General features: G+C 50.2%; 1 protein-coding gene across 10 annotated transcripts; it reads left to right on the forward strand.

Annotated features, from left to right (window-relative positions):
* Positions 5,651–16,659, forward strand: CD300LG (CD300 molecule like family member g). Of its 10 annotated transcripts, none has more exons than XM_018065188.1 (7): positions 5,651–5,781; positions 6,684–7,010; positions 7,839–8,373; positions 9,217–9,329; positions 11,363–11,415; positions 14,573–14,692; positions 15,173–16,659. In XM_018065188.1, exons 1-7 carry the CDS (start codon positions 5,739–5,741, stop codon positions 15,284–15,286), a joined length of 1,305 nt encoding a protein of 434 aa, XP_017920677.1. In that variant the 5' UTR covers positions 5,651–5,738; the 3' UTR covers positions 15,287–16,659. The 10 variants fall into 10 exon arrangements, with proteins under 10 accessions (XP_017920677.1, XP_013827784.2, XP_017920679.1 ...); XM_013972330.2 differs by having other exon boundaries at positions 7,932–8,373; XM_018065190.1 differs by having other exon boundaries at positions 8,004–8,373.

A 16,770-nucleotide genomic window follows, 5' to 3' on the forward strand; every position in this document is an offset into this window, starting at 1 on the left:
AATACCCAAAGCAATTTACAAATTCAATGCAATCCCTATCAAGCTACCAGCAACATTTTTCACAGAACTAGAACAAATCATTTCAAGATTTGTATGGAAATACAAAAAACCTCGAATAGCCAAAGCAATCTTGAGAAAGAAGAATGGAACTGGAGGAATCAACTTGCCTGACTTCAGGCTCTACTACAAAGCCACAGTCATCAAGACAGCATGGTACTGGCACAAAGACAGACATATAGATCAATGGAACAAAATAGAAAGCCCAGAGATAAATCCACACACATATGGACACCTTATCTTTGACAAAGGAGGCAAGAATATACAATGGAGTAAAGACAATCTCTTTAACAAGTGGTGCTGGGAAAACTGGTCAACCACTTGTAAAAGAATGAAACTAGATCACTTTCTAACACCCCACACAAAAATAAACTCAAAATGGATTAAAGATCTAAATGTAAGACCAGAAACTATAAAACTCCTAGAGGAGAACATAGGCAAAACACTCTCAGACATAAATCACAGCAGGATCCTCTATGATCCACCTCCCAGAATTCTGGAAATAAAAGCAAAAATAAACAAATGGGATCTAATTAAAATTAAAAGCTTCTGCACAACAAAGGAAAATATAAGCAAGGTGAAAAGACAGCCTTCGGAATGGGAGAAAATAATAGCAAATGAAGCAACTGACAAACAACTAATCTCAAAAATATACAAACAACTTCTGCAGCTCAATTCCAGAAAAATAAACGACCCAATCAAAAAATGGGCCAAAGAACTAAATAGACATTTCTCCAAAGAAGACATACGGATGGCTAACAAACACATGAAAAGATGCTCAACATCACTCATTATTAGAGAAATGCAAATCAAAACCACAATGAGGTACCACTTCACACCAGTCAGAATGTCTGCGATCCAAAAATCTGCAAGCAATAAATGCTGGAGAGGGTGTGGAGAAAAGGGAACCCTCCTACACTGTTGGTGGGAATGCAAACTAGTACAGCCACTATGGAGAACAGTGTGGAGATTCCTTTAAAAATTGCAAATAGAACTACCTTATGACCCAGCAATCCCACTGCTGGGCATACACACTGAGGAAACCAGAATTGAAAGAGACACATGTACCCCAATGTTCATCGCAGCACTGTTTATAATAGCCAGGACATGGAAACAACCTAGATGTCCATCAGCAGATGAATGGATAAGAAAGCTGTGGTACATATACACAATGGAGTATTACTCAGCCGTTAAAAAGAATTCATTTGAATCAGTTCTGAAGAGATGGATGAAACTGGAGCCGATTATACAGAGTGAAGTAAGCCAGAAAGAAAAACACCAATACAGTATACTAACACATATATATGGAATTTAGGAAGATGGCAATGACGACCCTGTATGCAAGACAGGGAAAGAGACACAGATGTGTATAATGGACTTTTGGACTCAGAGGGAGAGGGAGAGGGTGGGATGATTTGGGAGAATGACATTCTAACATGTATACTATCATGTAAGAATTGAATCGCCAGTCTATGTCTGATGCAGGATACAGCATGCTTGGAGCTGGTGCATGGGGATGACCCAGAGAGATGTTATGGGGAGGGAGGTGGGAGGGGGGTTCATGTTTGGGAAAGCGTGTAAGAATTAAAGATTTTAAAATTTTAAAAAAAATAAAAATAAATAAATAAATAAAACCTGGTTACTGCACCTGTGTAAACACAGCTTCAGCTTTTTTTTTTTTTTCAAAGATTCATGCATCATCTAAGGCAGTGGTTCTCAACCCAGAGTAATTTTGCCTCCCAGAGAGACATTTGACAATGTCTAGAGAGTTTTTGATTGCCTATACTTGGGGGGCAGGGAAGAGACTGACAGCATCTAGTGAGTAGTGGCCAGAGATGCTGCTCACATCTCTGTCGGGGATTACTGACCCCCCACAACAAAGAATTATCGGTCCCCAAGTGCCAATCGTGCTGATCTTGAAAGCCCTGATCCAAGGGGAACAAATGACCATCAACAGAAGTGACTTAGTCCAAAGAAAGTCCAAACCAGAGGGAATGGATGGAGGTGACAAAGTGGCCCCTTCCTGGGCCAGATTTTGTCTGCCCTGCCAACAGGCTTTTTCTAAATCCCGCCCGGCAACTGGGACTTCCATTTCAATCTGGGTCTTCCATTTCAATCTGGGTTTTCTCAAATGACTCAGGGTAAATTCAGTCTCTTTATAATTTTCTCTGCTCCTTCCTTCCCCCTGTGTGTGTGTGTGCTGAGTTGATTCAGTCATGTCAGACTCTTTGCTATCCTAAGGACTGTAGCCCGCCAGGCTCCTCTGTCCATGGGATTCTTCAGACAAGAATACTGCAGTGTGTTGCCATGCCCTCTTCCAGGGGATCTTCCCAACCCAAGGATCAAACCCGTGTCTGTTACTCTTTACCAGATTGGCCAGTGGATTCTTTACCACTAGTACCACCTGGGAAGGGACTCTAAACCTGGAGGTCTTTACTTACCATCAGGGCCTAGAGCACTAGAGGGCAGCCTTCCTCACTGTCTGCCCAGTACTAGCATCCACTGTGCTCCCCAGTTTCTGATGGGCTGCACTGTGGCTGTTTCCTCCTCCCCAAGGCAGCTGCCCCATCTCCTCATCCCAGCCATGGCACCAACAGGCATGGCCAAACCACCTTTGGGCTTATGGATATCGTGAGGATGTACTGAGGCTGCCACAAGCCCGTTTTCCAGGAACGCTTTTGCCTGCCTGCTCTCCTATCCTGGGATGGGAGGGCATCTCCAAGTGCTCCAGGAAGGAAGCAGAACACAAGTATCCTCTCCTCTCAGATCTCCAAACCTATTGTGTACGGAGGGGTTTGTATCTCTTGTCCACCCCCCATACACCATGGGGCAGGGTCAGGTGTAGGACCCAGACCAGTGCCTCACTCCGGGGTCTTCTCTCTAGGATCTTTTTCTGTTTTGAAAGTAATTTATTTCTTTATTTTTGGCTCCACTGGGTCTTCATTGCTTTGTGCAGGCTTTCTCTAGTTACAGCAAGTGGGGGCTAGTTACAGCAAGTGGGGGCTACTCTCTAGTTGCCGTGCTCCGGCTTCTTATGGTGGTGGCTTCTCTTGTTGAAGAGCACGGGCTCTAGGGTGAACGGGATTCAGTGGTTGCAGCAGGCAGGCTCAGTACTTGCACCCTGCAGGCTCTAGACCCCGGGCTCAGTAGTTGTAGTACCTGGGCTTAGTTGCCCCATAGCATGTGGATCTTCCCGGACCATGGATCGAACCCATGTGCCCTGCGTTGGTAGGCAGATTCTTAACCACTGGACCACCAGAGAAGTCCTGCAGGATCTATTTCTAACAGAGCTGTCAGACCTCCCTCTCTCCTGGCTAAGGGTGGAGATGGTGGGGTGGACGGGAAGGACATCATAATACATATGAAGGGAATAGGGGGGTGCACAGGAGATGCCACTCCTCCATAAAAAAAAAATTTTGGCACACTGCCTTTACTCTCCCAAAATATCATAAATAACATGCTTTCTCACACACCTAATTTTAAAAAATGACAGTATAATGCCTGGGCTGTAATAGAAGGGGAAAAAAAAAATCAAAGGAAAACAATTTGTAGCCAAGTAACACATATTTCAAAGTATTGAGTTCCCTGGTGGCTCAGATGGTAAAGTGTCTGTCTATAATGCAGGAGACTCGGGTTCAATCCCTGGGTCAGGAAGATCTCCTGGAGAAGGAAATGGCAACCCACTCCAGTATTCTTGCCTGGAAAATCCCATGGACAGAGGAGTTTGGTAGGCTACAGTCCACGGGATTGCACAGAGTTGGACACGAATGAGTGACTTCACTTCACTTTTTTCAAAGTGTTGATGCTGAGGCCCCACTGGACACTGGAATAACACAATCAAGTGTCAGATGCTTGTCCCTGCTTATAACAAATAAATTAGGATTTAAGGAAAACAAGATCAGAAATTATTCTGTATAAGGACCACCCCCCAAAAAGAGCTGATACACTATTAAACACTAGAATTAAAATTATTTTGATCTGTGTTTTTAAAACTGTGATTACCTTTCGTAGTCTGAGACCATAACAGAATTCTTACCCTTTTGAACTCCTGTCCCTGCCCATTAAATGTCAGCAGCTCCCCCCACAATGTTGTGAAATTAAAACATATCTCCTAATTGACACAACACTGTAATTCAACTATTTTGTTGTTTCTTAGTCAGTAAGTCGTGGTCCAACTCTTTTGAGAGCCCATGGACTATAGCCCCCCGGGGTCCTCTGTCCACAGACTTTCCCAGGCAAGGGTACTGCAGTGAGTTGCCATTTCCTTTTTCAGGGGATCTTCCCAAACCCAAGAACCCATTGGCAGGCAGATTCTTTACCACTGAGCCACCAGGGAAGACCCCAAATCAACTATACTTCAGTGAAAAATAAAAGAAAATAAAACGTAACTCCCACATCACCAGAATCACACACACATACAATCTCCCTTCCCAGAACCACTGAGTTAATTGATGCTTCAAGTTATTAGCCCAGCAAGTGGGTAAAAGTTCCACCTGTACATACGGAAATACATATGCTAAAACATTAACAGTGGTTTTCTAAGAAAAGAGGGGAATAACAAACACTCCCATTCTTCTCTCTCTCTCTCTCTCTTTTTCTTTTTAACATTTCTGCATTATGTAAAATTTTGCTTAGAACATGTATGACTTTGGAGTCAGAAAAAACAACCGACAGAGCTATTTGGGGAAAACGATATGCCAGGACACCCTCCAGCGTGTGTGTTTGTTTTGTTCCCTTTCAAGGATTCGGTTCCACCGTGGGAAACCTCTAGCTCACTTTTTAAAAGGCCAAGAGAACCCAGTGCTCCTGGGGAGCGCAGCCTTTCTGCGTGGCCTGCAGGTGGCTCCAAGTACTCGGGCTCCGCCCAGCCGGACAGCTTCCCTCACCTCCGTCTGCACCGCCGCCTAGTGGCCTAGGGCGATACTGCGCCCTTCGGGAAGTGATGGGGACAAGGGGCAGCTGGCTGAAGCTTATGCACCACGTCTGAGAATAATAGTCTTTTAAACGTATAAGACAAAATATACGTTTAAAAGAAAACCAATAATATTGAAGAGGTTATTAAAATATTTATAACTATGTAACGCTATAATAAATGTGCTTTTTCATTAGCACTTTAAATAACTTACTGTAGTGGCAGGTCCAATAACTAAGTGGGGAGGTGCACACACAGTTATTTCACGCTATCGGTGACAAGTTGAAGTGCTAGTGTCATGACTTATAATTGGCGACAGAATCCCCATGGACAGAGGAGCCTGGCGGGCTACAGTCCATGGAGTCGCAAAGAGTTGGACACGACTGAGCGACTAAGCGCAGCACAGCACGGCAAACACGACTCCTAAGAAAAAGATAAATGTTACTTCAAGGTTAGTGGAAGTAAGGATGTACTATTTTCCCACCCAGATCCACGGACTCCCTGAATTCTACACACAGGCCCTCTGGAGTTAGGATCTCCTGCGGGAGTTTGGGAGAAGCGCTCCGTGGGTTTTCAGGGTGGGGTCTGCGCGTGCTGAGGGGCAGTAGAGGGAACAGCGGAGGCGCCTCCTCCGCCTCCAGGACCCGCACGGCCCCTCCCCTCCCTTCCTGGTCTCCATCTGCTTCTGGAGGAAGTTAAAGCCCCGTGTAGCCAAAAGAGGAGCTCCCAGTTGCCCAGCTGTGCGCTCCCGAGCGGCCCGGCGCTCACCATGCGGCCCCTCCTCATGCTATGGGGCTGCCTCGTGCTCCCAGGTGAGATGGGGGCGAGGGTGGAGGGATGTGGGGCTCATCCCCAAGCTCGCCCCCTGTGTCTGCTAGAGGGACCTCCTGAATCTACATTCGCTGGGGCTGTGACGCAGCCCCGCCGCCTGATCCATCCAGGCTTCGCCCCACCCTACTCCTTGTCCTCAACCCTCAGACGGGCCACTTGCTGTTCGTGGAACCGAGAGCCAGGTCTCCCCCCAGACCTGAGGGTCCTGGACCCCTCATGGCTAAAGGGCTGTGAGCGAAGCTTTGCCTCTTTTGTCTTCATTTCCTGACTCGGTGCCAGCCAGGGAGCTGAGAAGACACCCCTTATACTAAACTCAGCAAATATTTCTTGAACTTCTGCTGTAGCGCTCACAACAACCCTGAGCGATGAAGAATTATCACATTTCATCAGTTCACAAGCTTGCTTTTTTTTTAAATTTTTAAACATAAAATTTAGGATGTATCTTATAACTGATGTCAGTTCCATTGACTTTTTTTAATGTTTTAATGTTATCATGGTGAAATCATGGTAGCTCTTACATATGATAACATCTTAATTCAGTGACATAGGACATATTATCTATAGGTAATAGAAAACCTAGAGGGAAACTTACAGAAACTTAGAGAGGTCAAGCAGTTTTCCCAGGATCACACCGCTACTAAGCAGCTGTGCTGGGATTCAAACTCCCAGCTGTCTAAATCTAGAGTTTCCCCATCACTAGCTTTCAATACACCAGGTTTAAGGAAACAGTAACAGCCCTGCCCCAAGGTCCCTCGGCGGCAGAGTGGAATACCAGCTCTTACCAGGGTTGCCCCAAGAAGGGAGTGACTGAGGAAAAACTTCTGGTCTTGACCTTGGAACTTAAATCAGGGAATTCCAGTCTTCTCATGTGCTGTGGTTTCAGGTTACGGATCGGTGGTGGACCCGAAGGAGATCAGTGGCTTCGAAGGTGACACTGTGTCCCTGCAATGCACCTACGGGGAGGAGCTAAAGAAGCACCAGAAATACTGGTGCCGAGAGGCCGGGCTCTTCATCTCCCGCTGCGCTGGGACTGTCTTCTCTGGAGAATACGGCCAGGAAGGAAGGGTGTCGGTCCATGACAACCCGCGGGAGAACAGGTTCACGGTCATCCTGAGGAACCTCACCCTGAAGGACATGGGGAAGTACTGGTGTGGGGTCAAAAAACTGGGCTTCGATAAGACTATGTCAGTCTCTCTGCTTGTCTTTCCAGGTAACACACATCCCTCCTTCCCTGGGAGGGATTCAGGGGCATGGAGTTGGGGGCAGGGGAATTGCACCTCCCCACAACAGAGGACTTCCCTGGTGGCTCAGAGGTTAAAGCGTCTGCCTGCAATGCCGGAGACCTGGGTTCAATCCCTGGGTCGGGAAGTTCCCCTGGAGAAGGAAATAGCAACCCACTCCAGTATTCTTGCCTGGAGAATCCCAAGGATGGAGGAGCCTGGTGGGCTACAGTTCACGGGGTCCCAAAGAGTCGGACACGATTGAGCGACTTCACTTCACTTCACTTCACAATAGAGGACAGACTGCAACACAAGAGGGGTGTTCCTGAGGTGTGACCTGCTTGTTCAATACAGTTTCTTTCTTTCTTTTTTTTGGCTATGCTGGGTCTTTAGCGCTTTCTCTAGTTGCAGTGAGCAAGGGCTACATTTTGTTGCAGTGCACGGGCTTCTGACTACACTTACTGCGGTGGCTTCCCTTGTTGTGGAGCACAGGCGTGTGGGCCCAGTAGTTGTGGCTTAAGGGCTTAGCTGCTCCGGGGCATGTGGGATCTTTCCAGACCAGGGATCAAATCCATGTCCCCTGCACTGACAGGCAGATTCTTAACCACTGGACCACCAGGGAAGTCCTCAAAACAATTTCATTGAGACCTCTGTTTGGGGTGCCCTGTAGCTGGGGAGGTTCTGAGAAATTAGTCCTAGGGAGACTAGGGCTCAGGGGTCAAGGGCCAGAGGTCTGAGGGTGCTGGGAATCAAGGATCAGGGAAGGTGCTGAGGCATTGCTTTTGGACTTGTACCTTCTACTGGTCTCCTCCTGACAGTCACCACAGCCAAGCTGGGGAAGACAGAGGCTGAGGCCTCTCCGTTCACAGGGACCTCCTTGTCCAAGCACACAGCAGCTTCTCTGTACACAGGGACCTCTCCTCACCCGGCAACCTCTCCATTTGCAAGGATCTCTCCTCACCCAGCAGCTTCTCCGTATGCAGGGACCTCTCTCCACCCAGCAGCTTCTCCATTTGCAAGGATCTCTCCTCACCCAGCAGCTTCTCCGTTTGCAAGGATCTCTCCTCACCCAGCAACCTCTCCGTATGCAGGGACCTCTCTCCACCCAGCAGCTTCTCCATTTGCAAGGATCTCTCCTCACCCAGCAACCTCTCCGTATGCAGGGACCTCTCTCCACCCAGGAGCTTCTCCATTTGCAAGGATCTCTTCTCACCCAGCAACCTCTCCGTATGCAGGGACCTCTCTTCACCCAGCAACCTCTCCTCCTGCAGGGATCTCCCAGCCAGCCACGCAATTGGACTCTACCTCAACAGAGGACACCAGTTTTGTCCCCAGCAGCAGCTCCAAGTCCAGGTGAGCCCCAGGTGACCAAAGCCAGCTTTCAGGTCAGCACTAAACTCTGAGCCAATAAGAACCCAGTACTCCTTTCTCTGGGTCGCAGCTGCTCACGAAGGGCAGATTCTGCACCATCCCACCCCCTACCCGGCACTGCAGGGGCCAGGCCAGCAGCCTTGTTGCCTTGGACATGCAGGCCCCCATAGCCCCCAGTCCCCACCTCTCTCCCTGCCCAGTTTTAGGGAAAGCCACCCTAGTCCAGCAGCTTTTGCCTGAGCACTTCGCACTGGGCCCTATGCCAAGCATGAAAACATGGAACCAAACAAAATGATTTTTTCTTGCCCAACTGGATTCCCAGCTGGAAGGACTGGCTCTTGGGGGGTTGTATACAAACTACACTTCTCAGGTGGTGTTAGTGGTAAAGGACCTGCCTGCCAATGCAGGAGACATAAGAGATGTCAGTTCGACCCCTGGGTCGGGAAGTTCCCCTAGAGGAGGAGGGCATGGCCACCCACTCCAGTATTCTTGCCTGGAGAATCTCATGGACAGAGGGTCCTTGCAGGCTACAGTCCAGGGGGTCACAGAGAGTTGGACACAACTGAGTGACTGACCACGCATGCATACTCCATTACTGGTAGCCAGGCAACTGCTCACGGGTTCAGACCCTGCTGAAAGTGTCTCCTGGGGTTGGCGATGGGGTCTGAGGCCCCTTCCATTGGGACTAACGAGATGTTCTGGCCCCTGGTGCTCTCTGATCTCCTTGGGAGAGATGAGGGATGTGACCAGGACTCAGAATAAGAACGCCCAGTGTGTCACTGACATCTGGTGACAGCCACCAGGCTCCTTCCATCTCGCCCACAGGGTATCCGTCCCTTTGATCAGAATCTTGGCCCCAGTCCTGGTACTGCTAGCCCTTCTGCTGGCCACAGGCCTGGCCGCCCTCGGCAGCTGCATGTTTCAATGGAGAGAAAAAGGTGAGCCATGTGGATGGGAGGGGTGAAGGGCTCTCAGCCAGGGGTCTCCCTGAGACCCACAATCCCCCCATGACCCCAGAGAGACCTTATGGGGCTCAGTGTGTGCATCTCAGACATGGGTGTCAGGAGCCCTGCTCCTCTTTTCTGAGGAACCCACAGGACAGTCCATAAGCAATTCAAGTGGGGTAGCAAGAGACTGGGGGGCTCTCATCTTGCTTTGATCTGTCCCGTCAAGCTCATCAGCCATGTCGCTCCCTGTTGATCCCATGAACCCATCCATATCCAGTCTCTGCAGGTTCTGACCTTGTGTAAGGACTGACTACATGGTGGACTGCTGGCCGGAGCACTTAACAGGATGTTCCTTGAGGTCCTACACCTGCTACTGCGTCTCTAGAGATGCTCAGCCCCTTTCAAGGCTTGGCTTCAAATTCCCAACTCTGACATTTTTTAGCTGTGTGGCCTTGGGCAAGTCACCTAACTTCCTTGAGCCTCAGCTTCCCCAGATATATGGCCTACAGAAATATAATACAAGCCACATGTGTGGTTTAAAATTCCCTGACTGAGTAGCGTGGAAACATACACACTACCATATGTAAAATAGATAGCCAGTGGGAATTCGCTGTATGACTCAGGGAATTCAAACCAGGGCTCTGTGACAACCTAGAGGAGTGGGAGGGAGTGGGAGGTGGGAGCAAGATTCAAGAGGGAGGGGACATATGTGTACTTGATTCATGTTGATGTATGGCAGTAACCAACACAATATTGTATAGCAATTATCCTACAATTAGAAATAAATAAATTTTTAAAAGAGTTCCCTAATAGTCACACACAATAAAGAAGAAACTAGTGACGTTAATTCTAATAATGAACTTTATTTAACATGATACATCCAAAACTATCATTTGAACATGGAATCAATATAAAATACTAATTATACATATTCTACATTCAGTTTTTCATATAGAGTCTTTGAAACCCAGTATAATTCAAAGTAGTCACATTTCCAGTGCGCAGTGGCCACGTGTAGCTCCTGAGGTGGATGGCACAGATAAAGAAGGTTTAACTAAAATAACAGTACTGGGAGACGCCTTGTGCCAGGCACCGTGGTGTGGCTTATGTTGTTTTTATCTCCTTTAATCTCAATACTGTGGAATTCAGAACTGCTTATTACAAAACCTGGGCTTCCCTGGTGGCTCAGCGGTAAAGAATCCGCCTGCAATGCAGGAGCTGCAGAAGACAATAGTTTGATTCCTGGGTCGAGAATATCACCTGGAGGAGGGCTTGGCAACCCACTCCAATATTCTAGCCCAGAGAATCCCATGGACAGAGGAGCCTGGTAGACTACAGTCCATAGGGTCGCAAAGAGTCAAGATATGACTGAAGCAAGTTAGCATGCATGCCTGCATTACAATACCTGCAAATACCCCATTTTATAGGGCAAGAAACTGAGGCACAGAGTGGTTAAGCAATTTGCCCTTGGTATAGCAGGGAAGCAGTACAGCCAGGAAGCCAAATTTGCCAACTGGGAAACGACGGGCCTGCCACCCACCTCCTCCTTGTGTGGCCCCCAGGAAGAAATGTCAACTCTGCCCATGTCCCTAGATCCCCTCAGAGGAGTCGGGAGGATCCCACGGGGTGAAAACATTCCAGTCACAACCTCAGAGCCTTGTAGCCCCTTGCCTCTCAAATTGCAGTCCCCAGCTGGCAGCAGCGACATCCCCTGGTAGCCTGTTAGAAATTCAGACTCTAGGGCCCCAACCTCAACCTACTGAATTAGAATCTGCATTTTAATAAAATTTCCTATACACACATTGAGGTTTAAGAAATAATGACCTGAGCACACAGAATCACTTCCCTAGCCAGTTTCTGGCCCCCACACAGGGATTGTCGTGTATCTCAAAAGTCAGGGTCACTGCCAAGGGGTTGGGCTTCTCTGCCAAATCTTCTTGCCTGAGAAGCCCCAGGTGCAAGGGGCCGTCCATCTCTGTGGGAGCAGCTCCCGGCTTCAAGGTGCTCCTTCCTGTCTCTTTCAGCTCAGCTGGCCTCGGAGACACAGAAGAAGGACAATGTCCATCTCTCCCACTTGGTAAGGAAGGAGACAGGCCCAAGCTCAGATGCCCCTGAGGCCAGAATTTAAGACTCATCCTGACTTCCCATCAGGTGCCAGCAGGTCTCTGCTTCTGGCCTGGGGCCCCGTTCTCATTCCTCTCCTTGTAGCATCAGAGAACATTGGAGCTGGATCCACAGCGGGTCTTTGAGATCATCTAACCCAGCCTTTCTCTAAGTTTGGTACAAACTCCCTTTCAAAACACCTGGGGGTGGGGTTGGGGTTGGGGGCTCTTAGAAACATTCTCTTCTACACCAGTCCCAACCAAACCCTCTAGGGATGGGGCTGCTGCTAAGTCGCTTCAGTCATGTCCGACTCTGTGTGACCCCATAGACGGCAGCCCACCAGGCTCCCCCGTCGCTGGGATTCTCCAGGCAGGAACACTGGAGTGGGTTGCCATTTCCTTCTCCAATGCATGAAAGTGAAAAGTGAAAGTGAAGTCTCTCAATTGTGTCTGACTCTTTGCGGCCCCATGGACTGCAGCCTACCAGGCTCCTCCATCCATGGGATTTTCCAGGCAAGAGTACTGGAGTGGGGTGCCATCGCCTTCTTTGAGGGATGGGTCTAGGAACCTGAATTTTAAACACAGCCTTGGGGGATTCCAACAGCACACTGGAATATGACTACCAATAGATGCTAGTCTGCTTTTGCAGAAGAGAGCACTGAGGCCCAGAGAGGGAAAACGTCTTGCCCAGGGTCACACAGCAGGCGGTGGGTGGCTCCAGAGTTCTCAACCCCCATTTCTCCTCTTTCCAGAGCACCCTTCTCTGAGCTTTCCTTGGTTCTGAGACCAAGGCAGTGTGCTACCCTGACGTTCAGACTGAGGGGCCAGGGGGCAGGAAGAATGGGGGAGGGTCCCTGTGCCCATTTTCCTGGAGAGAGGCTACCTGCTGCCAGGCCCCTCCCTTATCCCTGCAAGGAGAGACCCCTGCTTTCCATATCACACCCTACAGAGAAGGCCACCCCTTAGAAGATAGCAGCCCCACCTGCCTCACCCCCCACCCCACCTGATCTCTCCTTCCTCAGCTGTTTACTGAGATGCCTCCACTCTGATTCCCTTAAACACTAGAGCAGGAAAGGAGGACTGCCATTGCCTTCTTTCCTGGCGCCAGCAAGGACAAAAGACTCAGGCTGGATCCCCCCAGGGAGGGCCTGCGGTGGGATGGGGTACTTGGCCGTCCTTCGCTTAGGAAGCAGCTGTTGTTGTCTCAGGAAGCTCGGTGGGAGTGAGGCAGAGGTCGTGGAGATAGACACAGGGACTGACAAGGTCACCGGCAGGACTCTCCTCCTGGCTCTACATCCTGGGGCTCGCCCCTCCCCAACCCAGAAAAGAGGCTGGGCTGGAGGGAGAATCTCCATGCTGCCTCACTACTTGTTCTTCTAGAAGCTTCCCAGGTGGCGCTAGTGGTAAAGAATCTGCCTGCCAGTATAGGAGACACAAGAGATGTGAGTTCAATCCCTGGGTCAGGAAGATCCCCTGGAGGAGGACGCAGCAGCCCACTCCAGTATTCTTGCCTGGAGAATTCCATGGACAGAGGAGACTGACAGGCTATAGTCCATAGGGTTGCATAGAGTTGGACACAACTGAAGCGGCTTAGCACACATGCAGAAACAGAGGCTCATATAGATCTTGTATAATACAATCCAGAAAATGCCTCCACGCTTGCTGGAACAGCCCAGGGTCCACCGCCTGGGCAGAGGGACCGTTGAGAGATGCAGATGCTCCTGGGGCAGAGGGCAGTGGTCCTGGCCACAGACTACATATGTGGTTTGGTCTCTGCCCCCCGAAGCTCTTTCCTCAAATTCGGTCACCCCTGAGTAGGTGACATTTCTGCAGCTGTTGATGGTCAGTGGTCAGCAATAGCTGGGTTTTGACCAAATCCCAAAACTGTCGGTATGGGATTCATGGGAAATGGAAGTGACCTCGGGAACTCTCTGGTCCAGCCCAGCTCTGCCATGTCCTCTCCACAGGCAGGGCTGGGGTTGACAAGGGCCGCGAGTGACAGCATTTGTGACATCTCTCTCCCCCTCTCATGCCTTCAGGCCCTCATTCTCCCACTCACATCTCACCTGAGAAACTCTGTTCTGACTCTTTCCTTGTCCCCAGCAGCCTGCAGGTGTCACCAGAGGTGGCTCACACGTCCACCTCTGCCCCCACCCCCCACAGCTAGGGTATTGCTCAAAGCCGGGGCCAGTTAGTAGACAAGAGACACTGTCACTAAGAGAAGTGTGCGTGAGGCCCTGCCAGGATGGCAGCATAGCATAGGAAAGAGCTTGGATCTGAGGTCAGCTAGTCACAGGTTCAAGGCCCGGCTCAGCCCCGCCTGCCGTGTGACGCCTGGCGAGTGACATCACCTCTCTGAGCCTCGGTTTTCCCATCTCTCAGGACTGTGGTTAGAACAAGTGAGATAAGCCATCTCGTAGTTATCCAGGAAGTGGGAGCTTCTTTCCTTGGCTTCAGTGCCCATCAGACTGTGGGATCTGCTGGCTGGTCCAACTCAGGGCAGCTGTACCCTTAGGAGAAGTGGCTGGGGGCCTCGGCCAGCTCCAGCCTCTGCTCTGCCCAGCTGCTGGGCAAGAAAGTGAGAGGCAGAGGGGCCCAGCACTCAGACCTGAGTACCCATGGGAGCAGCTGAGTGTCAGGAGATGGGCTGCCTCACTCGTTCTAGACTACCCATCTTTCCTCCCTGGGCCTCAGTTTTCTCATCTGATCAAGGAGGGGTTGCCTGTGCTGTTAGTTATTCAGTGAGTCTGTGAAGTGTCCAGCTTTGCTGTCTCCGGCCTATGACAAAAAGCCTGCAGCCTGCACAGTCTTCCTGCTTCAAAGAGAGAAATAACAATCATGGAAACAAAGTAATCACTCCAGGAGTTCCAGTTGTTGAGTGTGATAAAACATTATCAGAAATGTTTATTATTTGCCTAAGGGGAATATTTCACTCCTCATTTTACAGCTTGGGAAATTGGGCTCCAGAGAAGTTAGGTGGCTCACCCAAGGTCACACTGAGACGGAGTAAATTGGGCGTTAAGGACTCTGACTCCACAGCCCACCCGCTGCTTGTCCCTCCTGCTGCTCCAGCTTGCAGCCCATCCCTGTGGCCCCCGAGAACAGGCTGTTCTGACTGAATCTGTGTTTCAGGCGCTGGGGAACAGCTGTGTCCCGGAGTCCACTGTGATCAAGCTTGCAGAGCCCACTGGGCCTCCCGCCAGCCCCGAGCCCTCTGCCAGCTCCAACACGGAGATCTGGTGCCTGAGCCAGGTGTGGACAGAGGGCTCTGGGGGCCTGGAGCCGCCTAGCCTGGCTCCACTCTGACAATGCAGGGAAGTGGGGGGAGGGCCCTGCTCTCAGCATCCACCCACCGCCCCCACCATAACCAGAGTCTTGGCCATTTCACCCGGGAAGCCAGGGCTCCTGACTTCACATCCTCTTTTTTTCTGACCCAGAAAAATTCTTGAGTAGCATGGTAGGAGTGACAGCTTAAAGAGTTCTGGGCTGGCAGGATTCCCACATCTGCAGTCAGAACCGGGCCTGAGGCCATAGGATGCTCCACCAGGGAATGGGGAAATGGGGGGTGTGAAACAAAGCCTGGGGGGTCCTGGGGAGAAGGAGTGGTTAGTCCTACGTCTCTTAGATGGACAGAGGCCCAGAGCTTGTGGGAAAGGCCAGAGGGGACCCAGTAGCTGCCTGGAGAGCCCCCAGCTGGGCTCCAATTTTCACCCCATACTGTTGTCTTTACAGACTTCAGAGGATGACGAAGCCTCTTGGCGGGACCATAAGGGAGACATGACCCCAGCCTCTACCCTCCCCATGTCTGGGGACGAGCCGGGCTTTTCAAAGTTCAGCTCAGTCTAGCCATCGAACGCTCTCCTTGAATCTCTGGAAGGGCTGAACTTGCACTAACTTGGACAAGCTTTCTGCTATGACTTCAGAATCCTCCTGCCTGAGTCCAGGTCTCTCCCCTACCCTTCCCAAGCTTTCCTCTTGCCCATCTTAGCTGACCCTGAAGGCTTCGTCAGCCCTGAGGCCTGATGCGGTGGCCTCATATTTCCAGCTGGAAACTGGGACCTCTCCAAGATGGTCACATCCTTGGGCAAAGCATACAGCCGCTGGACCTTCGAGGGGTCAGGGAGGGCTCAGAGGGTCTGGTCGAAGTTTGTGTCTGCTCTGGGGGGTCCCCTGGGCCTCGGTGCCCAGTCACAGGTCCCTTCTAATTCCCCTTCCAGACGCCACCTTCTCCTCCCTTCCTTCCATCCTCAGACTCAGGGCTAAGTTCTCCCACATAAGCTGGTGAGGAGGAGGGAGCCTGTGGGGTTAGCCTGGATCCTGATTTCTCAGAGCCAATTGTGAACCACCTGCATCCCTTTTTAACCAGGAAGCTGGTTAAAAAGATGATTCTGGGGCCCCATCAAGAGCTGCCCAAACCAGGATTTGGCTGGTGGTCCAGTAATCGGGACTCCATGCTTCCACTGCAAGGGGCGCTGGCATGGTACTGCCGAAAAAGAGAAGAAAATAAACTACCAAAACCATCTCTGAGGCTGGGCCTGGGACTATGCATTTCTTCCAAGTGCACCAGTGATTCTAACACTGGTGTTTGAGTACCAGTGGGCTGGTTGAGCTCTCAGGTCCCTCCAGCTTAGAGAGTCAACATTTGGTGTGTGGAGTCTCCCCCTTCCCCTGATAGGGCCTGCTCTTCCCACCACACCATGGCCCAGCTGGAGGCTTTCCTGGACCTGCCTGAGTCCAGGCTCAGGTCAAGTGCACATCAGAAATGCCAAGCCCAAGACTGGCCAGGAGTGGTTGTCTATCCGATCTTGAGGTAGGAGGAAGATGGGCTCCAGGTTAGGCATTTACAACTGGCCTCCTCCTATTTAGATTTCTTGGGGACGAGAAAAAGATGGGCCTCAGGCCGGACACTTTCAACTAGCTTCCTGTTTGCATTTCCTGAGACAGGAGAGAAGTGGGCTCCAGGTTAGGCATTTATAATCAGACTCCTGTTTGTGCTCTGAAATGGAAGTAACAACAGAAACAGGGTAAATAGCCAGGATTTGTCTCATGTGGACACTTGCCAAGATAGCAGTCTTGGCAAGAACAAAGAGGGACTAAACCTTGCTGGAGCAAAAGATCAAGAGATCCCATATTCCCCCTCCTTTAACCTCAGATACGCAGATGACACCACCCTTATGACAGAAAGCTAAGAACTAAGGAGCTTCTTGATGAAAGTGAAAGAGGAGAGTGAAACAGTTGGCTTAAAACTCAACATTCAGAAAACTAAGATCATGGCATCCGGTCCCATCACTTCCTGGAAAATAGATGGGGAAACAGTAACAGACTTTATT

This window comes from Capra hircus, chromosome 19 (genome assembly GCF_001704415.2).
Source record: "Capra hircus breed San Clemente chromosome 19, ASM170441v1, whole genome shotgun sequence".
NCBI classification, from domain to species: Eukaryota; Metazoa; Chordata; class Mammalia; order Artiodactyla; family Bovidae; genus Capra; species Capra hircus.